At 44.9% G+C, this 25887-nt stretch overlaps 1 protein-coding gene across 1 annotated transcript in view; it reads left to right on the top strand.

The window, feature by feature from the left end:
* Positions 1–345: 345 nt before the first annotated feature.
* aig1 (androgen-induced 1 (H. sapiens)) overlaps positions 346–25887 on the top strand; it is a 109048-nt gene continuing 83506 nt past the window's right edge. The window contains exons 1-3 of the mRNA XM_069936109.1: positions 346–496; positions 1175–1329; positions 3927–4028. Coding sequence (XP_069792210.1) covers positions 346–496; positions 1175–1329; positions 3927–4028 — 408 coding nt within the window. The remainder of the gene's footprint in view (positions 497–1174; positions 1330–3926; positions 4029–25887) is intronic.

Genomic DNA, 25887 nt, shown 5'->3' with positions numbered 1-25887 from the left:
TATTACCGGATTGTAACACTTGCGACCAACCAGGTTAGTCGGAGAATGCATTCTGCCGTTATCAGCAAAATGGTGATTTTTTATACCCTTGGATATGTGCTTAGAACATCATCATATCATTACTTGTCCAATGACTAAAACTGTTGCTATCCTTTCCCTGCTAGCTTCCTGCCTCTCAATCCATCAATGTCTCTCTTATCTTGTAAGTACAAGGATGCATTCACATCTTGTTACTGCCCCGTACATTCCCATCTCATGATGTTTTACCTAACAGGAGTACAAGGACACCTCCCCTTCTTGTTACAGCCTTGTACAGGGTAACTCCCTACACATTCCCATCTCATGATGTTTTACCTTACAGTGGTGAGGGTCTTTGATGATCGCTGCTGTTCTGTGATAGCGGCGTTCCTTGTAGATGCCCTCGATGGTACCGAGGAATTTGCCTGTAATGTCCTGAGCTGTGCCCACAACCTTTTGCAGGGCTTTATGCTCAGAGGTATTGGTGTCCCTATACTACACCATGATGCAGTCAGACAGCACACTTACCACCACACATCTGTAGAAGTTTGCTAGGGTTTCTGCTGTCATACCAAATCTCCGCAAACTACTGAGGAAGCTTAGGTGCTAACATGCTTTCTTCACGATGCCATTAGTGAGTTGGGAGCAGGAAAGATTCCTCTGAGATAGTGACTCCCGAGAATGCAAATTTGCTCACCCTCTCCATTTCTGATCCCCCCCCAATGAACCTCTGGTTTTGCTTTCCTGAAGTCAACCATCATCTACTTAGTTTTGGTGACATTGAGTGCAATGTCACCAAAACTAAGGAGTACATTGAGAGGCATTTGGTGTCATCTCCCGCTTCCTACGAAAGACAGCCAACATTCTAAAGGACTCATCACACATCTTTTCTCCATCATCCCATTAGTGAGAAGGTTCAAGATTGTGAACAAATAAGTTTTCACTATAGATTCTATCCTGCAGCCATCGGGCTCCTGAATGGACCCCACAATAGTGCTCTTATGCTGCCCTTGCTTTGGACTAATTGATCTTTCTGTTCATTGTAACTCTCTGATCTATAAATTGTGCTCTTTATACTTTGAATGATGGTAAGAACCCTTCTCAGTGCACTTGGTATTATGTGACAAATACATTTCTCATTTAACTTGTTGAATAGGTTATTCAGACGTGTTCTTTGGGATCAGCGTGCTAACTGATCTGTCCACCCTCCTGACCCAAGGATCTGATGATCAGGAGGAACAGAGGCAGCTGAGAAAACTGATTTCTCTTCGAGACTGGCTCATGTCTGTCCTGGCATTTCCTGTGGGTGTGGTAAGTGCCCCGTATTTTCTCTTCTTTCCCCCTTGGCTTAGTACGCTGGCTTGGTACACTACTTTATCTAATGGGAGCACATGCCGAGTTTAGTACTGTGGGTCAAGTGGGCAGACATAGACCATAGAGTAGCAAAGAAACAGGCCCTTCAACCCATCTAGCCTGTGGTAAACTACTGTGATGCCTTGACCCAAATGACCTGACCTTTGAACATAACCCTGTAACTCAGTTCCTCAAGTCCCAGCACATCCTGATAATCCTCTCTACATGATATAACCATATGACAATTACAGCACAGAAACAGGCCATTTTGGCCCTTTTAGTCCATGGCAAACACCTTCTCCCACCTCGTCCCATTGACCCACACCCAGCCCACAACCTTCCATACCTCTCTCATCCATATACCTATCCAACTTTTCCTTAAATATTAAAATCAAGCCCGCATCTACCACTTTGGCCAGAAGCTCATTCCACACTCCCACCACCCTCTAAGTGAAGAAATTCCCCTTCATGTTTCTCCTAAACTTTTCCCTCTTCAATCTCAACCCATGTCCTCTTGTTTGAATCTCCCCCACTCTCAATGGAAAAAGCCTATCCACATTTACTCTTTCTGTCCCCCTCATATTTTTAAATACCTCTATCAAATCACTCCTCAATCTTCTACGCTCCAGGGAATGAAGTCCCAGCTGCTCAACCTTTCCCTGTAACTCAAACCCTGAAACCCAGCCACATTCTCGTAAACCTCCTCTGCACTCTCTTTATACTGTTTATATCCTTCCTGTAATTTGGTGAGTAAAACTGCACACAATATTTCACTTTTAGCCTTACCAATGCCTTATACAAGTTTAACATGACATCCCAATCTCAATACTCTGATTTATGAAGGCCAACATACCAAAAGCTTTCTTCACCACCCTATCTACACGTGATTCCACTTTCAGGGAATTATGTACCAGAATCCCTAAATCCCTTTGTTCTTCTGCACTCCTCAATTGTCTACCATTTAACATGTATGACTTTTGCTGATTAGTCCTGATTGAAATGTAGCACCTCACACTTATCAGTATTAAACTCTATCTGTCATCTTTCAGCCCGCTCTTCTAACTGGCCTATATCCCACTGCAAGCTTTGAAAACCTTCCTTGCTGTCCACAACACCACTAATTTAGGTATCATCTGCATACTTATTCATCAGTTACCACCCTATCATCTAGATCATTAATATATATGGCAAACAACAATGGACCAATACCAATCTCTGAAGCACTCCACTAGTCACCGGCCTCCAATTTGACAAACAATTTTCACCACTACTCTCTGGCATCTCCCATCAAACCATTGTTGAATGAATTTTACTACTTCAACATTAATACCTAATGACTGAACCTTCCTAACTAACCTCTTATCTTGTCAAAACGCCTTACTAAAGACCATATCGACAACATCCACAGCCTTCACTGCATCAACCTTCTTAGTAACCTCCTTGAAAAATTCTATAAGATTTCTTAAACATGATCTACAATGCACAAAACTTATGTTGACTACTCCTAATCAGTTCCTGTCTATCCAAATAATTGTATATTCCATCTCCAAAAATGCTCTCCATTAATATACCTACCGCCGACATCAGACTCACAAGCCTATAATTACCTGGTTTACTTTTAGAGCCTTTTTAAACAGTAGAACCACATGAGCTATCCTCCAATCCTCTAGCACCTCCCCCGTGGCTAATGACATTTTAAATATTTCTGTCAGAGCCCCTGCTATTTCTACACTAACCTCCCTCAAGGTCTGAGGGAATATCTTGTCAGGACCCAGAGATTTATCCACCTTTAGCCAATACTACCTATACTCTTTCTATCTTATTGATATTTTTCCTACAGTTAAGTGATCAAAATTGTACAAAATGCACCATTAACCATATACTCCACCTTCAAGTTCGACTTTTCAAAATGCATCAGCTTACACTTAGCCGAATTGAACTACATCTGTCACTTCTCTGCCAACTCCACATCCTGTATCGTTACATGGATAGGATGGGGACTAGAGGGGTATGGACCGGGTGCTGGTCAGTGGGACTAGGAGGGTGGGGGATTTGCTACGGCATGGACTAGTAGGGCCGAACTGGCCTGTTCTGTGCTGTAAGTGGTTATATGGTTATATTATATGGTCTATATCCTGTTACAACTTACTACAAACAACCTTCTACACTATCCACAACACCTCCAACCTTTGCATCATCTGGATTAAATTCCATCTGCTTTTTCTCTTCCCATATCTTTCACTGATCTATATCCTGCTGTGTTCTTTCATAGTCCTGTATACTGTACACAACTCCACCATCTGCAACCTTACTAATCCACCCACCTAATTTTTAACAAATCCATGTCATCTATTTATATCACAAGCAACAGGGGTCCCAACACCAATCCCTGTAGAACTCCCTTGGCCACTGACCTTCAACCCAAATAATAGCCTCCCACTACTCTGCTCTGCCTTCTATGGGCTGGTCAGTTCTGTATCTAAACTATCAATCCATCAAACAATCTAACTCATGCCAATGCTGTAATTTGATGCTGATTTCTTGTTTCTCTGCAGTTGGTTGTGACAATGTTCTGGGCCTTGTACCTGTACGATCGAGAACTGGTTTATCCAAAAATCTTGGACAGCTTCATCCCACAGTGGATCAACCACGGAATGGTGAGTGATATGAACATGTCAATCAATGAGGCTGGAATTATTCATTGACTGTTGAGCAGCATCCGATGGATTTATTCCAAGTTCATAGTAGAGAGTAATTTCTCCTGGCTCGACTGCACAATAGAGAAATCTTTATTACTCTCTAGAGGAGCTCAGTGGGTCAGGCCACATTGGTGGAAAGGCAATGGTTTTTTTATAACCATTTATGGAGCAGAAACAGGCCATGTCGGCCTTTCGAGTCCGCACCAGTTCACTCGAACAACTCCACTAGCTCAAACCTTCCGCTCTGCGCCAATAACCCTCCAATCCCTTCACCTGCATGTACACATCCAACTTACGTGCTATATAACGTTGGGTTGTAGGTAAATTTGGGTGTAATTGGGTGGCAATTGGTCAGGATTAGCTTCTAATGTAAATAAAAAAATTAAAAATTAAAAATTGGCTTGTCTGTGGAAAGCAAGAGAGAAAGAAGCAGATAGACCATACTCTGACGGGAGGACAGTGACTGGTAGAGTTACACAAGGATTGTTCTGAAACCATTGCTCTTGTCTAAATTGTCCACGTTTTGGGTCAAGACCCTGCATCACTACTGAGAATAGAGAGGGAAGGTAACTAGTATAAAGACCGGGGGGGGGGGGGGGGTTAGGGGAGGGGGAGGCAGGGCCTGGAGATGATAGGTGGATGGAGGGAAAGGTGATGGGTAGATGGCAGCCAGGTGGAGTTGGGGGAACAGAGGCAGGTGGGTGACAGGTGGAAGCAGGAAGGCCTTTTTATGGTGCAATGCCTCTTTAAAGCCAGCTCAATGAAAAAAAGGTGAATTTTCCTTCTTATGGAGAAGGCCTATAAGGCTGATCCAGCGCTGCCTTTATAGAGCAGTGTTGAAAGCCGTCTTGTGGAGCTGAGGGAAGCGGGATGAGTGGTGCAGAAGCGTTGTTCATCCGTACCCGCCGTCAAGTGAATAATTAATATAGACATTCCCTCCCACCCAGAAGAACAAAAACCTTTAGTTATCACTAATATGAACAGAGTAATGATGTGATTAATGTGAGGAATAAAGTATCTGAATACAATGGGGGGCTTTAAAATTTGCCTTCCTGGGTCATCATCACGGCATTATTAGCCCGTCCCTTTGCAGCTGCTTTCAGCTCCACCTCTGAGTGTACCCATTAGGTGGATCGGAGTTTGGCTGCTGAATCCCCCCACGGAGCTTTCATGAAGGTAAGCGAAGTGATGTAAATATCTGCCTTTACATTTGCTTTTTTTTAAACTATAAAAAGGCTTAGGAAAAGGAAGATGGAGGGAAACCAGCTGGGTGGAGAGATGGGGGAAGGTGGAGACTGGTGGTAAGAGGGGTTACAAAATTACCAATGCAGCAATCTGATGTGAGGGAAGGTGATAATGGCAACTGTTAAGGGAGAGATAAAGGTCAGTTGGAACCAGATGGGGAAGGGGATCCAAGGTGGCGGGAGAAAATTGCAGGTAGTAGGTGGATGGAACCACGATTTGGTGGATGGAACCAGGATTTGGTGGGGGTGGGGGATGAAAAAGTGTGATGGGGTCTGAAGGGAGGGTATGGAGAAACATTGCTGGTTCAATGGAAAACTCATTATCAAATTGAGCTCCATCTTAAAAAAAAAATGAATTCAGTCTAGACCCAGCAATGTGATTTTCTCTTTATTTAAGGTGTCCTTGCAAGTCTCTCAGTTCAGGTGGCACATCGAACATAGAATGTAGAACATAGAACGTAGAACTTAGTATGTAGAAAAGAGACAAAGGGCATAGAACAGAACATGAAACTTCAATGGTGAATGCGCAACATAGAACAGATGTAGAACATAGAATATGGAACATTCCAAAGCCATCTACAGAATCACAAACGGCAATGAGGAAGCGTGCAGGAGGGAGATAGATCAGCTCGTGAGTCAGGTCACGACCAGAACCTTGCGCTCAATGTCAGCAAAACCAAGGAGATGATTGTGGACTTCAGGAGAAAGTCAGGGGAACACGACCCAGTCCTCATCCAGGGCTCATTAGTGGAGAAGGTCAAGAACTTCAAATTCCTGGGGGTCAACATCTCTGAGGATCTGTCCTGAAGCCTCCACATTGATGCAATCACAAAGAAGGCTCACCAGCGGCTGTACCTTGTGAGGTGTCTGAGGCGGTTCAGCACGTCACTGAAGACTTTCGTAAAATTCCGCAGGTGTAACTTGGAGAGCATTCTGTCTGGTTGCATCACTGCCTGGTATGGAGGCGACAACCCTCAGGACAAGAATAAACTCCAGAGGGTTGTTAACTATGCCTGCGACATCACAGGCACCAGACTCCACTCCATCGAGGACATCTACATGAGGAAGTGTCTTAAAAAAAGCAGCCTCCAACCTCAAAGACCCCACCAATCAGGCCATGCCCTCTTCACTCTGCTACCATTGGGGAAAAGGTACAGGAGCCTTAAGACAAGCACTCAGCGGCACAAGGACAGCTTCTTCCCCACTGCCATCAGATTCCTGAATAATCAATAAACCAAAGACACTGCCTTGCTTTTCATGTTCTATTATTTTTCATAATAATGTTGTAAGACGGGTACAGCATGAATATTTACAATATGACGCTGCCTCAAATCACAGAATTTCATGACTTGTTCTTGACAATAAATTCTGATTCTGATTCTGAATGTAGAATGTGGAAGATAGAACATACAATGTGAAACATGGATGTAGAATATAAAAATGCATCTTATAACATAGAGCAGAGAGGTAGAATATAGAAAATAGGACATAGAACATGGAACATAGAAGCTAGAATGCAGAATATAGAACAGGGGTGTCAAACTCAAATTCACGGAGGGCCAAAATTAAAAACTTGGACTAAGTCGAGGGCCGAACTAAATATTTATTGAAAATTTTCAACAACATCTGCATGTTTTCTCTTCTTTCAACATATGTAATGTTAAACTTTAGGATATAACTTTAGGAGGATAATGTTACAGGTCAGGAGTAGGTAGCTCAAGTTCACCCTTTGCTTGACCTGAGGGAAACCTATTTGGTCCCTGTGAAGATGTAGTCAGCATTCACAGGCTGTGTCCATTTTGGCCTGCATCAGGACTCAGCATTTCCTGCTCACTCCTCAGGCTCTAGGCCTCTATTCACCCTCGACCCACCATCCTTCTACCTGACCAGTCCTTTACCCAACCTCTACTCACCCCTCACTCCACTCGCTCTGCCTCTACACACCCCATCCTATATACGCCCCTCTACTGCCTCTCCCCTCAACCTGTTCCTCCTTCTACCCATCTCTCACCCTCTGATCACCCCTCCCCTACTCGCCCTGCCCCTCCCCTTTTACCTCTTCCCTATCCACCCCTCCTTCTACTCATCCCTCCCTCTAACTGCCCCTCGCACCACCATAACTTCCCCTGCCCATTACTCCTCACCTACACCCTCTGCCCACCCCTGCTTACCCACCCACTCAGGCCCAGCGTGCTGCCGATCAGCCTTTCCGGACAGCCACCATCTCTCTCTTCACGTGCAGGGCCGAACCAGCCGTCCCTGGGGTCCGCGCGGGTGCAAGCGCTGAAGGCCGTGGCGACCGGGAGAAGTGCGCTCGCGCTGTGGAAGGGCCGTCCGGTGCCAGTCGCGTGGGGCTCGCGCTGCCCGGGGGCCGTGCGCAGCCTGCCATGCCCGTCGCGCCGACAGGAAATCACAGGCGCTTGCCCATCCGCCGCACCACTCGACAGGTGGGAGAAGTGACTGGTTGTGTGGGGAGCCTTCCAACCGGCTTGCCGGCTGATGACATCGACAGACTTCTTGTGTTACAATTTCTTGTGTTACAATGGGGAAGGATGTGCAATGAAGGGGGAGGATGGTGGGGGTGACATTACCAAAAACCAGCATCGGCTCTCGCTGCAGGGCGGGCCACCTCTAATACAGTTTTGAAATGATCTTGCGGGCCAAATATAATTATACCGCGGGCCAAATTTGGCCAGAGTTTGACATGTGTGATATAGAACATAGAAGAGCACAGCTCAGGAACAGGCCTCTGGCCCATGGTGTATCTGTTGAACGTCATGCCAAATTAAACTCACCCCATCTGCCTCCACATGTTCCATATCCCTACATCTACTGCCTGTTCGTGTGTCTGTCTGAATGCCTCATAAATATTGCTGCTGTATCTGCTTTCAGAGGATCTCCAGTAGTGTGTTCCTGGCATCTGCCACTCTCTATGTAAAATACATATCTCCTTTAAATTCTCTTCTTAAACTTATGCCCTTAATTACTTGATATGTTCATCCTGGGAAAACACTCCAACAGTCTAACCTATTTACATCTCTCATCATTTTATATACTTGTCAGAACACCTTTCTCAGCCTTTGACGCTCTGGGGAAAAAAAAACATCCATTGTAGTCCAATATCTTCTCACAGCTAATCCCATTAATCCAGGCAAGATCCTATAACCATATAACACCATATAACAATTTACAGTACGGAAACAGGCTATCTAAGCCCTTCTAGTCCATACCGATTTACGTGAAACTCCACTAGTTCCACCTACCCACTCTCTTGCCCATAACCCTCCAAACCCCTCACATCCATGTTCTCATCTAACCTCCTCTTAAATGACAGAATTGACCCTGCCACAACTACTTCTTCCAGAAGATCATTCCACTCAGCCACCCCTCTCTGAGTGAAGAAGCTTCCTCTTATATTACTCCTAATGTTTTGCCCCCTAACCCTTAACTTATGACCCCTCGTTCCAATCTCCCTTACCCTCAGGGGAAAGAACCTATTCACATCTACTCCATCTATTTCCTTCATCATTTTAAATACCTCTCAACCTTCTATGCTCCAATTAATAAAGTCCCAGTCTACTCAATCTTTCTCCATATTCAATATACTGCAATCGAGACAACATTTTTGTAAACCTTCTTTGAACCCTCTCAACTTTATTGATATCCTTCCTATAATTTGGAGACCAGAACTGCCCACATTATTCCAAATTTGGCCTCACCAATGCCTTAAACAGTCTCAACATCACCTCCCAGCTCCTATATTCTATGCTATGATTTATAAAGGCCAGCATACCAAAAGCCTTCCTCATCACCCTAGTGGAATCCACCTATAAGGAATGCTGAACCATTATTCCAAGATCCCTCTGTTCCTCTGCATTCCTCAATGCCCTCCCCTTCACTGCATACGTCCTATTTTAGTTATTCCTCCCAAAATGAAGCACCTCACACTTATCTACATTAAACTCCATTCAGCCCATCATTCCAAACAGTCCAAATCCTTCTGTAGTCCATGAAAACCCTCCTCCCTATCCACAACTCCCCCTATTTTTGTATCCTCCGCATATTTACTCACCCAATTTATCACCCCGTCATCCAAATCTTTAATATAAATGACGAACAACAAAGGACCCAACACCAATCCCTGAGGCACACTGCTCGTCACCAGCCTCCATCCTGGTCAACCCTTTCCGTGTCCTGTCCAAAGCCTTCACAACCTTCCTGTAACATGCCAAGCAGAAGTGCACACGATACTCCAAATGTGGCTTCAGTTTTATAAAGCTGCCACATAACTTCCCAATATTTGTACTGAAAGCTCCAACCAATGAAGGAAAGGGCATCTCATGCCCTTCTGTGAGCTATGAACCTGAACTCCAAGGTACTCTGAACCCCAAGACACCCTGATCCTCAAAGTCTTCCCATCTTGAGAAAGGTTAGCCAACGTTGTTAGGGTGCCAGTGAGCGGGAGTGGGTTTCGAATCCCATGCTGTATGTAAGGAGTTTGTACACTCTCCCCAGTCTGCGTGGGTTTTCCCCGCCATTTGAAACATACTGGGGTTGTAGGTTAATTGAGTTTAAATGGGAGGCATGGACTCATGGGCTGAAATGGCCTGTGCTGTATGTCTAAATTTATCATATAGTCTCCACAAGTTCAGGTTTATTATCATCTGACCGTACATGTAAAACCCGATGAAACAGCATTTCTCCAGCCCACGGTGCACACACAATATTATTTAATAAATAGCATGTTTAATAAATAGTAGGGTCCCAGAGGGTTTGTGGGAGCCATTTGCCAGTCACTCAGCAGTTCATGGGAAGCATCTCCCAAAGTTCAACACTTGTCCACCTCAAACTTCAGCTTCCATTTTTTTTGCCCAAGTTTCCCACTGACCTATGTCCTTCTTCACTATTCATAACTCTGCCAATCTTTGTGTCATCTCAAGTCAAGTTTATTTTCATCTGATTGTACAAGTACAGCCCGAGGAAACAGCGTTCTCCAGTCCTCGGGTGCAAAACACGCAAACGCACAAGACACAACACACATACAGACAAACAGTACATATACAGGATAAGTATCTCATCTGTACAAATAAATAATTAATTAGATTTTGTTTTGAAGATATGAAAGTCCAGGGTGGTGAATGTGAGCAGCTGGGAGATGCTGTGTGCAGGGTGGAAGGGGTCATTTATAGTCACAAGTACTGAGGGGTACAGTCAGAGAGGACCATGAGGTGAAATGATTAAAGTATAATTGTGTTATGACAAACGTTTTGAAGCAGGATGTGGGAGACACTGAATTTACTCCAAGTGTAAGGAGGCATCTCCCTCACACTTTCAAAATGGCAATTAGACATAGGTAATAAATGTTTATTATCATCTGATTGTACAAGTCTCTTTGTCTCTTTGGCTTGGCTTCGCGGACGAATATTTATGGAGGGGTAAATGTCCACGTCAGCTGCAGGCTCGATGAATGTCCGATGCGGGACAGGCAAGGCATGGTTGCAGTGGTTGCAGGGGAAAATTGGTTGGTTGGGGTTGGGTGTTGGGTTTTTCCTCCTTTGCCTTTTGTCAGTGAGGTGGGCTCTGCGGTCTTCTTCAAAGGAGGTTGCTGCCCGCCGAACTGTGAGGCGCCAAGATGCACGGTTTGAGACGAGATCAGCCCACTGGCGGTGGTCAATGTGGCAGGCACCAAGAGATTTCTTTAGGCAGTCCTTGTACCTCTTCTTGGGTGCACCTCTGTCTCGGTGGCCAGTGGAGAGCTCGCCATATAACATGATTTTGGGAAGGCGATGGTCCACCATTCTGGAGACGTGACCCACCCAGCGCAGTTGGATCTTCAGCAGCATGGATTCGATGCTGTCGGTCTCTGCCATCTTGAGTACTTCGATGTTAGGGATGAAGTCGCTCCAATGAATGTTGAGGATGGAGCAGAGACAACGCTGGTGGAAGCGTTCTAGGAGGCCGTAGGTGATGCCGGTAGAGGACCCATGATTCGGAGCCGAACAGGAGTTTGGGTATGACAACGGCTCTGTATACGCTTATCTTAGTGAGGTTTTTCAGTTGGTTGTTTTTCCAGACTCTTTTGTGTAGTCTTCCAAAGGCGCTATTTGCCTTGGTGAGTCTGTTGTTTATCTCGTTGTCGCACCAACCCTCTTTTCAATCTTCTTCAGCATGATGCTGAACCAAGCCATGAAAGACCTCAACAGTGAAGACGCTGTTTACATCCGGTACCGCACGGATGGCAGTCTCTTCAATCTGAGGCACCTGCAAGCTCACACCAAGACACAAGAGCAACTTGTCCGTGAACTACTCTTTGCCCATTCAGAGCCAGCTCTTCAGCGCTTGACGTCCTGTTTTGCGGAAACTGCCAAAATGTTTGGCCTGGAAGTCAGCCTGAAGAAAACTGAGGTCCTCCATCAGCCAGCTCCCCACCATGACTACCAGCCCCCCCACATCTCCATCGGGCACACAAAACTCAAAACGGTCAACCAGTTTACCTATCTCGGCTGCACCATTTCATCGGATGCAAGGATCGACAACGAGATAGACAACGATTCTACAAGTACAATCCAACAAAACAGTGTTCTCCAATCCTCGGTGCAAAATGCATAAGCACACATCCAGATATAGTACACATACAGACAAACAATACAAGTGGAGTACATATACACATATATAAAAGTAAATAAATACTATTTCAGAGATAGTAGTCTCAACTGGTTAGTGTGAGCAGTTCCTCTGGTCGTTCAGTTTTCTCACTGCCTGAGGGAAGAAACTGTTCCTCAGCCTGGTGGTGCCGGGCTCTGATCCTCCTAGATCTCTTTCCTGACGGGAGCAGCGGAAAGAAAGATCACACACCTGCACACTTACTAAAAAATGAACAGTAAATATGACTCTCGCTGAGAATTAACTGCATTTTGATACATTGTCAGGCCCTTAGTGATGTGTAAAGTACCATATCAGTGGGACTTCAGAGGAAACCATGGATACAGGCAGAATCACAACATACAAGAGATATTTGAACATCTATATGAATCAGCAGGGCTTGGTAGGCTTGGTAGGTTCTTTGACTTTTCCAGTTTCTGCTAACCTGCTCTCCTCTTCCCCTCCCCCTTTCCAGTTCTCTTCCCTTCCTTCACCCAGTCGTCCCTCCTCCCCTTGTTCCTTGTTGTTCCTTGTTGGTAGGCTTGGTAGGTTCTTTGACTTTTCCAATTTCTGCTAACCTGCTCTCCTCTTCCCCTCCCCCTTTCCAGTTCTCTTCCCTCCCTTCACCCAGCCGTCCCTCCTCCCCTTGTTCCTTGTTGTTCCTTGTTGGTAGGCTTGGTAGGTTCTTTGACTTTTCCAATTTCTGCTAACCTGCTCTCCTCTTCCCCTCCCCCTTTCCAGTTCTCTTCCCTCCCTTCACCCAGCCGTCCCTCCTCCCCTTGTTCCTTGTTGTTCCTTGTTGGTAGGCTTGGTAGGTTCTTTGACTTTTCCAATTTCTGCTAACCTGCTCTCCTCTTCCCCCTCCCCCTTTCCAGTTCTCTTCCCTCCCTTCACCCAGCCATCCCTCCTCCCCTTGTTCCTTGCTGTCCCCTCCCTCCCATCTCCACTTATCATCTCCAGCCCTTCCCCACCCCCCCCCCCCCATTCTTTTGTCCGGACGCCTGCCGACATTTTTCCATATCTTGATGAAGGGCTCAGACCCGAAATCTCAGTTATGTATTTTTGCCTTTACTATACAGTACGTTTGGGACTGAATAATTTTCGGTTGTTGGGTTTTTTCTGTTGGGTTTAAGCAACTCTGTAGCATCACCAGAATACTTGTATCAGTGGTTAAACAACAAAAATCAATGGGAGACTTTCTGAGCATGAAATAATGTTGAATATGTACCAAAAAACTTGATCTCGGCCTCCTCCTTTTCACTGACATCCATAGTGCTATCTGCAGACCTTTTTGCTATTTGCAACTACATCTTTGTACAGTATATGAGAGCTCCATTGTGATCAAATTGTTGCCAACAGAGAGTGAGAGCCCGGGATGGGCAAGTCGGGTGATTTTTTTTTTTCAATATTTGATGTCACGTTGCCACCACAAAAAAGTCTGGTTTCAGTATTCAGAACTTTCCCTCCAATTAGATTGCATTAACATTGAGTTCTCTGGTTTCTATTAGTCTCCCTTGCTCTATCTTGCCCGGCGTCTTCTTCCTCTACCTCTGTCTCACTCTCTTCCTTTTTCCCCCTGTCTCCTTCACCCCAGCTCTGGGTTCACAGAGTCATTCCTTTCCCCTATCATTTCTCACCTTTCCTCTCTCCTGACTTGCTCTCCATATTCAATTAACATCTTCCGTCTGTCGGTCTGTAGTCCTCGCCCTGCCTTTTCTTTTAATTTAGGAGCCTGTCTGCTTTGTGCTCCAACCCTGAAGAGAGGCTCAGGCCTGAAACACCACTTCTATATCTTGCCCTCCTATGGGCACTGCAAGACCTGCTGAGTTCCTCCAGTTTTTCTGAGTTTTCATATATGGACCAGCCTACATAAGGACCTCTGATTTCCTTCCCTGTCACCAGGTGGATTTACACAGTACTTTCATGGTTAGGACTTCTTTTTAATGATTCCTGATTTTATTAATTAATTAAATTTGATTTCTCCAACTGCCTTGGTGGAATTCGAACTCATGTTTCTGGGACAGCGGTCGAGATTCCCGCTTGCACATACAGTAACACAACCACTACATGAATGCAATATACTAATGAACTCTGCCATTCATATTTGCCTATCATAGAACATCAATTCATTTCCTTACAAGATTTACATTATGTTTGCAGAACATCAACACAGAAAATATTTTTCCAATAATTTTACTAAAAATATATTTTATTCTATTGTTTTAGAACATGGTATTGCAGTCATTGTACTGGTTGGCCCACCTTTGATACTGTAACTCCTCCCCCTCCAGGATCCCTAATAAAGGATCCCTCCTTCAGTACTGCCTTGGAATCGGGCCAACAGCATGTAAGATATGACTGTGAGTTTATAGTGATTAAAGCCTATTAATCTCGACTTCTGTCCTGTCAGGTCTAATTGACGGGGCTCCATCTATATTTTCCTACTTTGTGCAAAACATGAAAACACAGAAATGCTGGATGAACTCAACAGGTATTTGTAGTGTTTCCTTGCACAAACCATGGCAGGTTTCATTAGGTATAAAATTAAAGAATTCATGTAAAGCAGTGGCTCTTCCCACTCACATCCAACCTGTGCCATCAGTGCTCTCTGGTTTGTAAGGGATTGCTTAAAGTGGGATGTGGGTGGAAAGGGATGGTGGCTCTAGACCCAACTGTTACTGAAATATTTTGCTTGAGAAAAATGGTCGTTGGCCCATTTCCTTTGGAGTTACGAATCCGTGCACATTATGAGCCAATTAGGTACGATTAAAACAGTGGTTTTCAAAGTTTTTCTATCCAAATTTTTTTTATTGTCAAAATTGAGTGCGCATTCAGCTGGCAGCCCTGGGAATAAAGTTTAGACATTTAGACATACTGTTAATAGGCCTTTCCTGACCGCACCTAATTTATCTACAACCCTGCCACCCCTGTGCATCTTGAATGGTGGGAGGAATCTAGACCACATGGAGGAAACCCACACAGACATGGGGAGAATGTACAAACTCCTTCAGGCAGCGCCAGATTTGAACCGGGTCGCTGGCACTGTAACAGCGTTGCACTAACCCCTACGCTAACTGTACCGCCCTCATCCTAACCTATTCAACCTTTACCTCAGTTCCTCAAGTTCCAGCAGCATCTTTGTAAATCTTCTCTGCACACTTTCAGTCTTGTTGATAACTTTCCTATATGTTGGGGGGCTAAAACTGGAGGCAAGAAATGATTCTCCATGGAAGACTAAAGGGTACAGGTTCAAAATGAGGAGTAAGAGGTTTTAATCCAGAACACACTGCTCAAGAAGGTGTGGGAGGTAGAGGCTCCCACAACATTTATGGATGGGTACTTGAGGCATCTTGGACTGTATTCATTGGAGTAGAGAGGAATGAGAGGGAATCTCATCGAAACAGTTCGAATGCTGAAAGGATTGGACAGACTAGATGTGAATAAGATGTTTCCCTTGGCAGATGAATCCAGGACAAGAGGGCACAGTCTTAGAATGAGAAGGTACCTATTTAAAACAGAGATTAGGAGAAATTTCTTTAGCCAGAGGGTCATGAATGTGTGGAATTTGTTGCCATGTGCAACTGTGGAGGCCCGATCACTGGGGGAGTTCAAGGGGGAGATTGATAGGTATCTAATTGGTCAAGGAATCAAGGGATGTGTGGAAAAGGCTGGAACTTGGAACAAGATGCAAGAACAGTTTAGCTCAGGGTGGATTTGTGGAGCAGACTCAATGGGCCAAATGGCCTACTTCTGTTCCTTTATCTTGTGATCTTGTGGTCTTGAATCGCCAAGGTATAGATAACACTGGGCCAGGTGCTGGTAAACAAGATAGTATGGATAAGTACTTCATAATCAGCATGGACTTGTTGGGCTGAAGGGCCTGTTTGTGTTCCATACGCTGCTGTGTCTCTGAAAGATTGAAGGGCATCATTACATTTATTTATCACAAAATATTGAACACATGAGAAAGGTTCTTCTGCATGCAATCTAACAGTTTGTCTCAAACATTCATACAGCTGTGTAAAGAGCACAATTTACAGAGTGTAGAACTTCAGTAAGAAAGGAAGGTTGATCAGCACCAGGCAAGAGCAGTGTGAGTGCACTGTTGTGGGGCTCATTCAGGAGCCTGATATCTGCGGGGAAGAAACTGTCTTTAAGCTTGTTGGTGTTTGCTTTCACGCCCCTGAGCATTCTCCCCAGTGGGAGGAGGGAGACGAGAGTGTGTCGGAACATCACACAAACCTTCCGTGTCCTCTATCTACACCAGTAGTTCTCAACCTTTTTCTTTCCACTCACATCCCACTTTAAGTATTCCCAATGCCATAGGTGCTCTGTGATTAGTAAGGGATTACTTAGTGGGTGGAAAGAAAATGTTTGAAAACCACTGTTTTAATTGTACCTAATTGACTCGTTATGTGCACGGTTTCACAACTCCAAAGGAAATGGGCCAATGACAATTTTTCTCAAGCAAAATATTTCAGTAACAATTGGGTCTAGAGCAGTGATTCTCAACCTTCCCTTCCCACTCACATTCCACCTTAAGCAATCCCTTACTAATCACAGAGCATCGATGACGTAGGGATTAGTTAAAGTGGGATGTGAGTGGAAAGGAAAAGGTTGAGAACCACTGATGTAGACAGAGGGTATGGAAGGTTTGTGTGATGTTCCGACCTGCATTCACCACCTTCTGCAGTTCCTTCCGATCTTGAGCAGAGCAGCTCCCTCCCACGCAGTGATGCATCCAGCAAGTCTGCTTTCGATGATGCTCCTGTAGAACTTGAGGAACGACATGGGGGACTCACCAATCTTCCTAAGTCTTTGAAGGAAGTTGGGGTGCTGGTGTGCTTTCTTGACCATCTCCTTATTATGTGAGGCCTTGATATGAGGATTGAGGGGAGTAGAGAGATATTATTTCACCCAGTGAGAGATTTTTTTTTAAATTTAGACATACAGCATGGTAACAGGCCCTTTCGGCCCATGAACCCGTGCCGTCCATTTGCACCCAATTAACCTACACCTACTGTAGGTTTTGAAAAGTGGGAGTAAACTGGAGACCCTCTGCCTGAAAATCCTACCCCTGATGTCTCGCCTAAACTTCCCTCTCTTCCCCTTGTACACATGTCCTCAGGTGTTTGCTATTCCTGCCCTGGGAAAAAGTCACTGGATGTCCACCCTATCTATGCCTCTCAGAGTCTTGTAGACCTCTACCAAGTCTCCTCTCATCCTTCTACACTCTAAAGAGAAAAGCCCCACCTCTGCTAAACCTACCTCAAAAGACTTATTTTCCAATCCAGGCAACATCCTGGTAAATCTCTGCACCCTCTCCTCAGTTTCCACATCCTTCCTATAATGAAGTGACCAGAACTGAACACAATACTCTCAGTATGGTCTCACCGGAGATTTGTAGAGCGCAACATGACCTCTTGACCCTTGCACTTTATCCCCCTGTTAATGAAGTTCTATTCAATCCCCCATTAATATATTATCTTGACCTCAATCCCCTAATAAGGAGCAGAATGGATAGTCCTGGCATAAGGTCTCAATCTGAGGACCCCCCCCACCCCCAACTGTTTCCTTTCCTCCACAGATGCTGCCTGGCCTGCTGAGTTCCACCACCAGTGTTATATCTTTACTTCCAGATTCCTGCGTCTGTAGTCTCACATCTCCGTGGCTTGCTGGGTTGGGGAAGAGTCCATCTTTTGGTCAGCATGGAGAGGCTGATGTCCTGTCGGGGACCAAGCTGGAAATAACGCCTTTGAATGCTGTGTGGAAGTGGAAGGTTGCCCGATGTTTGAAAGGCGCCTGCCCTGACAGAGTGCTGAGCAGGAGTCGACTGCCTGACTGAGATGCAGGTGCAGCCACGCCAGCCACAGCTGGCAGTAGACCCGCACCACCCCACCCCCACCTCCCCCTCCCCTCCTCCCCCATAGTCAGCCAACATGAGGTTAGCTCTGCCAACAAAGTCTGCAAGGAAACAGAGCAGATATTTAAAGGGCGTGTTCCACTGAGTGGGAAGTGAGCCAACTCAGGAACTAATTATTTCCTGGCCTTAAATGCTCATTTCCCACCAGTGTCAGCCTTTATGCCAAGCAGTCATTTCCATGTTCATGTATCCAGTAGGGAAACCACGCACAGAGCGAGGGTAAAATATTATAATTACATCCACATTGATTTTGATGCTGAACATTCGTATATCGGAGGCAGGGAACGGCTGTGAAGGAGAATAAATCCATCTCTGACCTTTTCTATGTGCAGCATTTATATTTAATGAATGCAAAGTGAATGCCTTCAGCTTGATTCTTCCTTAAGAGATCAGCAAGGGTGGTGGCATGAGATTTAGCTCACCACATCTGCTTCTGTCTGAGGTTCTTGCTGCGGAACTGGGTCAGGCTGCAGGTGTGTGGAAATCTGCAGCTGTGATCTGCTCAGTCACCCTGACTTAGATGTGCAGGTCCCAGGGAGACAGAAGGCTTGCATAAGGCAGCTTGAATGATTTGCTTTGTGGTAAGGCCTGGGGTATTCCCAGGAATACTATAATCCACATGGAGAACACCTTTAACCATCAGTCCGTCGGGCAGTGGTCAGCATGGACTGTCCTGCGGACACATGGGACTCGATGGATCCGGTGGGGTGGTTCCCTGAGCAGGCCATCCAGGTCATCCGGCGGAATGCCTGATTGGCGGTGCCCAAGAATAAGTTCCAGGTGTCAGCTTGGCTGGCGGTGAGAGGAGCCCTCCTTGGTCGGATCCTTCTGGTGGAATGTCACCTCCAAAGCAAGGTGGTGAATGAAGCTCAGAACCTCATGCAAACCTCCCTCCTCTCCATCAACTCCGTCTCCACCATTCACACCCCGAACACACTCTCTTCTCCTGACCTCCCATCGGGGAGAAGACTCAAGAGGGCGCATCATCACGAACTTCTCATCTAAGCCCTCCATGACTCGACTATTTAACAATAGTTTTTTGCCAGGCTCTGATAGTTCAGTGGTTAGAGCACTGGTCTGGTCTTGTAAACCAGGAGTTGCCCCTTCATTCCTCACTGGGGCCTCATTTCTGTGAGGGGTGCTGGACAAGGTGGCGACTCTCTGTCTTCCTTATGGGAGACAAATTTCATGTATGTAATATTCTAAGTGTAGTGTTACGTGACAGTAATGGAACCTTTACCTTCATTTGTTTTAATATTTGTACAGTATATATGTACTGTGCATATATATCATTTGTATGTATGCGTGGGTAACCATGGGGTGGGGGGGCAGGGCACAAGCTGACATTTGAAATCTCGTTCTACTGAGGGGGGGGGCAGGAGGGGAGAGGTGGTGCCTACCTGCCATGAACCTCCTCTATGTGTCGTCTTTAGAGTTTCGACACAATAATTATAAGACTGAATCTTACCCAAGCTTTAATGGTTTGGGTAACACACACACACACACACACACACACACACACACACACACACACACACACACACACACACACGCACACACACACACACACACGCACACGCACACGCACACACACACGCACACGCACACACACTCGCACACACACGCACTCACGCACACACACACACACGCACACACACACACACACACACACACACACACACACACACACACACACACACACACACAGGTATATTCATGCATAGTTGGGGGTTAAGTTTAGATAAGTTGTTATATTATTAATAGTTTGCGATAGTACAGATCTATCACCAATGTATATAGTGTATATAGTTACAGTATCTAGACTGTGCTTACAGCGATTGGCTGAGCGCTAAGCCACGCCTACTGTCTGGGCCTTAATGGGTTGTGACCCTGGCCAGGTCGGATCATTCCGGACTGGTCGGCCACCTGTGAAGAGCTCCTGTCTTTTGCTAATAAAAGCCTTGGTTTGGATCAACAAGTCTTTGGTTCTTTCGACGAGCTCTACATAGTTATTAATAAATATATCAATTTAAAAGAAAAACCATAACCATCTGGTGGTGAATTTCTATAGCTGCTGGTCTGCGGCATAACGCTGGGTCAGATTATGAGACCCTGCCTCCGACGTAACAGACAAACGTGCTACTTATATTGCGTGAAGACTAGTGATGCTAGTCCTCATGTGGGAGGGCTCAATAACTCATTGGGGGGGGCAATGCCCACAGATGTTCTCCGTGTACGCTTGTATGTGTGTTTGCATTGTGTTGGACCGAGGACCAAAGAACACTGTTATGTCAGGTTGTACTGGCACAATTGGATGATAAATAAACTTGAACTCGATCCTTGCAGCCATCACAATAAAATTCCCATGCTCCCCTTGCTCTGTAACCACCGATATTCTCACTGTAGCTTTGCACACTGTAATGTGCTCTTGTGCTCTTGAAGTACGTGGCTTAGGGTAGACTGCTCGTAAAAGGAACTTTCAACTCAAACAGTTAAGATGAGGAGAATAGGTTGAAGTAGAAAGAATCATTGCCAAATTCCCTCTCAGGCCCAGATCCTTTCACTTCCTATGGATGCTGCAGGGCCTGCTTAGTTTCTCCAGCCCATGTGTGTAACGCACCAGCTATGCCAACTATAATTACATTTCAATTTTAAATTTAGAGATACAGCACAGCCTCAGGCCCTTCCAGCCTATGCGACCAATTAATTGACAGCCCCCATAGATCCTTCGAAGGTGGGAGGAAACCGGAGCACCCAAAGGAAACCCGGACAAGTCACAGGGAGAACGTACAAACTCCTTACAAGACAGTGCTGGATTCGAACCTGAGTTGTTGGCACTGGATTATCGTTGCGCTAACTGCTGTGCAATTGCGATCTTCAACTCAAACACCTCAATTAAATCTCCCCCTCAGCCTCCTTTGTTCTAAAGAAATCCACCCCAGTCTGACCACTCTCTTCTCATAACCACAATTGCATCACATATTTGCTTTGCAGTCTCTCTTTCTCGAAGTCTCATTTACTTCCTGTTCAGGGATTTCAAACCAGCTGTCTGCTGATTTCATTTCAAATCTTGATTGTAATTGCTGTTTACGAGGAAGATTTCAATAGGATACAGGGAAGTGAACATTCAGAGTGAGGGAAGGTTAGGGTCAGCCTGTCCAGGACCACCCACTTTACTAACAGCCTCAGGTGGGTCCAGCAGCCAGTGACAATATCTTCTCATCTCCAGGTCAGCTTGCGAGACCCCCACGGGCTAGTCCAATCATCCTGCCTCCATCGCAGCCATAAAACCATGGAACCGTGGTTCGGCCCTTCTAGTCTGTGCTGATCCTTTTTTTTTGCTTCGTCCCACTGATGTGCACCCAGTCCTTAGCCCTCCATACCTCTCCCATCCAGGTACGTGTCCAAATACTTCTCAAATGTTAAAATTTTCTCGTTCCACACCCCACACTCTCTGTGTGAAGAGGTTTCCCCTCATGTTCCCCCTAAACTTTTCCCCTTTCACTCTTAACCCATGTCCTCTGGTTTGTACCTCACCCGCCCCAGTGGGAAAAGCCTATCTATAGTTTCTCTTTCTATCCCTCTATTCATTTTAAATACCTCTATCAAATCTCCCCTCGTTCTGCTGTGCTCCAGAGAATAAAGTCCTAACCTATAAACCATATAACAATTACAGTACGGAAACAGGCCTTCTCGGCCCCTCTAGACCGTATTGATAAAAGTGATCTCCCCTACTCTTACTTACCTCCACCCTGCCCATAATCCTCCAATCCCCTCACATCCATGCACCTATCCAACTTTTCCTTAAATGACAAAATTGACCTTGCCCCAACCACCTCTTCCGGAATGTCATTCGACTCAGCCACCACTCTCTGAATGAAAAAGCTCCCTCTCATGTTACTTCCAAACTTTTCCCCCCTAACCCTTACTTAACTCATGACACCTCATTCCAACCTCACCTACCCTCAAGGGGAAGAGCCTATTCACATCTACTCTATCAATCTCTGCCCCATAATTTTAACCACCTCCATCAAATCCCCTCTCAACCTTCTACGCTCCATGAATAAAGACCCAGTCTACTCAATCTTTCTTTGTATTCTAGATACTGCAATCCAGGCAACATTTTAGTAAATCTTCTCTGGACCCTCTCTACCTTATTTATATCCTTCCTATAATTTGGGGACCAGAACTGCACACAGTATTCCAAACTTGGCCTCACCAATGCCATGGATAGTCTCAATATCACTTCCCAACTCCTATATTCTATGCTTTGATTTATAAAGGCCAGCATACCAAAAATCTTCTTTACCACCCTATCTACATGGGAATCCACTTTCAAAGAATGATGAACCATTATTCCAAGATCTCTCTGTTCCTCTGCTTTCCTCAATGCCCTCCCCTTCACTGCATATGTCCTATTTTGGTTATTTTTCCCAAAATGAAGCACTTCACACTTATCTGTATTAAACTCCATCTGCCATCTTTCAGCCCACTCTTCTAAGCCATCCAAATCCTTCTGCAGTCTCTGATAACCATTTTCACTATCCACAGCTCCTCCTATTTTCGTATCGTCCACATATTTACCACCCCATCATCCAAATCATTAATGTAAATGACAAACAACAAGGGACCCAACACCGATCCCTGAGGCACACCGCTCGTCACCGGCCTCCATCCTGAGAGATAATTATCCACCATGACTCTCTGGCATCTACCTTCTAGCCACCGTTGAACCCATTTGATTATCTCAACATTAATACCTAGCACCTGAACCTTCCTGACCAACCTTCCATATGGAACCTTATCGAAGGCCTTACTGAAATCCATATAGACAACATCTACTGCTCTACCCTCATCAATATTCCTAATCACCTCCTCAAAATAATTCAATGAGATTTGTCATACATGACCTTCCCTTCAGAAACCCATGTTGGGTGTCCCTGATCAGTCCCTGCCTCTCTAGATAATTATACATATTATCTCTAAGAATATTTTCCATTAGTTTACCAACCACCGACATCAAGCTTACTGGCCTATAATTGCTTTACCTCCACCTGAAGCCCTTTTTAAACAGAGGAACCACGTTCGTGATACGCCAATCCTGCGGCGCCATGCCTCCCTCTAATGACATTTGAAAAATCACTCTCAGAGCCTCTGCTATTTCCTCCCTGACTTCCCTCAAGGTCCTGGGGAAAATCCTGTCGGGACCTGGAGACTTATCCACCTTTATATGTCTCAAAAGTTCCAACACCCCCTCTTTCCTAATCACTACATTTTCCATAATTACCCTTTTTGCTTCCCCTATCCTGCACGATTCAATATCCTTCTCCCTAGTGAACACCGAAGAGAAGAACTCATTCAATATCGCCCCCATCTCATTCGGCTCTGCACACAGTTGTCCGCTCTGATTCTCTAAGGGACCAATTTTATCCTTCACTCTCCTTTCGTTATTTACTTATTTGTAAAAACCCTTTAGATTTACTTTCACCCTGTTCGCTAGAGCCACCTGGTACCTTCTTTTCGCTTTTCTAATTTCTTCCTTAAGCTTCTTTTTACAATCCATGTATTTTCCAAGCATAACCATATAACCGAACATTTGGGCACAGAACAGGCCAGTTTGGCCCTACCAGTCCATGCCAGAACAAATCCCCACCCTCCTAGTCCCACTGACCAGCACCTGGTCCATACCCCTCCAGTCCTCTCCCCTCCATGTAATTATCCAGTCTTTCCTTAAATGTAAATAACGTCCTTGCTTCAACCACCTCTGCCGGAAGCTTATTCCACATCCCAGCCAGCCTTTGTGTGAAGAAATTTCCCCTCATGTTCCCCTTATAATTTTCCCCCTGCAATCTCAAACCAAACTTGGCCTCACCAGTGCTTTGTACAATTTCATCATAACCTCCCAACTCTTGAATTTAATACTCCGATTTATGAAGGCCAACATTCCAAATGCTTTCTTCACCACTCTATATCTTGTTTTGCTTCCCTTTTAAGGTCTTTTAACCTTTCCCTGTAACTCAGTTCCTGAAATTCGGGCAACCCTAGTAAATCTTCTCTGCATTTTTGACTGATATCTTTCCTGTAGTTAGATGATGAAAACTGCACACAATACTCCAAATTTAGCCTCCCTAATGTCTGATACACCTTTACCATAACATCCCAACTCGTGTAATCAATGCTCTGAATTATGAAGGCTAATATGCCAAAAACTCTCTCTATAACCTTATCCACCTTTGACATCACTTTCATGGAATTACATATCTTTATTCCCAGATCCCTTTGTTTTTTTTTCTAAACTAACAAATAAACATCTGCTACTGTTGTCAATACAGAGGTGTCACTGGTGACCAGTTCTTTCACAGTCACCATTTTTTCTTGACAATGATAGAATTCTAAATGAATGGCATGTGTTGGACAATTTCAAAGAGCACCAACCCCTTTAAAGAAGGTGAATACTGGAGTTCCGTAAAGCCCATTCAAGATCACAGAGCAATCTGAACCCTTCTCACCTCCGATATATTTGCTTGTACCCTATCCTCCTCACTTGTCCCCAAGTTCTGCCGCTCACTGATGCAACCAATTAACCTCTCAACCTGCACATCTTTGGGATGTTGGAGGAAACCGGGGAACCTAGGGGAAACCCAGGTCATGGGGGGGGGGGGGGGGGGGGGAGATGAGCTAAGTCCACAGAGATAGGGCCAGATTATTGGAGGTGTAAGGCAGTAGCTCCAATTGGTTGATGCCCAAATTACTTGTAGACTTTAGAGTGGTGAGATCATTTGGAGTGCTATGTGCGGTTTTAGTCATCCATTGGCAGGAAAGATATCAATAGGATTGGAAGTGTTCAGAGAAGATTTACAAAGATGTTGCCTAGACTTCAGGAACTGAAGTGAAAGGTTGAGATTTTATTCCTTGGAGCACAGAATGAGAGATTGGATATGCATGCACAAAATTACGAGGGCTTTAGATAGAGTAAATGTAAGCAGGTTTTTTCCATTGTGGTTGGGTGAGACAAGAACTGGAGGACATGGGTTAAGGATTAAACGTGAGATGTTTAAAGTGTACATTGGGGGAACTTCTCCACTCAGAATGTGGAAAGAGTATGTAATGAGCTATCAGGAAAGGTGGTAGATGAGGGATTGATTGCAGTATTTAAGAGAAGATTGGATGGGTACATAGATGGGAGGGTATGGAGGGCATGACATTATGATGGAATTTCAGGAAACACTGGTTTGGTCACACATATGGCTTGAGACTATAGCCAAGGATTGATTAGGGATAGACAACATGGCTTTGGGAGGGGTAGGCCATGTTTTTGAGGATGTTACCAGAAAAGGTGATGAAGGTAGGCTGTGGATGTTGTCTACATGGACTTTAATAAGGCCTTTGACAAGGTCCCACATGGGAGGTTAGTCAGGAAAGTTTAGTCGCTCGGTATTCACGGTGTGATAGTGAACAAGATTTGACAATGGCTTTATGGGAGAAGCCAGAGACTGGTAGTGGATGATTGCCTCTTAGATTACAAACCATAAACTAGTGGTATTTCACAGGGATCAGTGCTTGGTTTATTGTTGTTTGTCATCTATATTTCAGTGGTTCTCAACCTTTTTCTTTCCACTCACATACCACTTTAAGTAATCCTTATGTCTTTGGTGCTCTGTGATTAGTAAGGGTTTGCTTAAGGTAGTATGTGGGTGGAATGAAAAAACATTGAAAACCACTGGTTTAATCATTCCTAACTGACTCGTTATGTGCATGGTTTCGTAACTCCAAAGGAAAGGGGCCAAATGACAAATTTCTCAAGCAAAATATTTCAGTCACAATTGGGTCGAGAGCAGTGATTCTCAACCTTCCCTCCCCACTCACATACAATCCCTTACTAATGATCGACCACTGATGGCATAGGGATTACATAAAGTGGTATGTGAGTGGAAAAAAAAGGTTTGGAACCATTGAATTCTAGATGATAATGTGGTAAATGTTTTCAGAGACAGAGTTTGGAGGTTTA

Source organism: Narcine bancroftii, chromosome 4 (genome assembly GCF_036971445.1).
Source record: "Narcine bancroftii isolate sNarBan1 chromosome 4, sNarBan1.hap1, whole genome shotgun sequence".
Classification (NCBI taxonomy): Eukaryota; Metazoa; Chordata; class Chondrichthyes; order Torpediniformes; family Narcinidae; genus Narcine; species Narcine bancroftii.
This window is presented reverse-complemented; position numbering and strand designations above follow the sequence as displayed.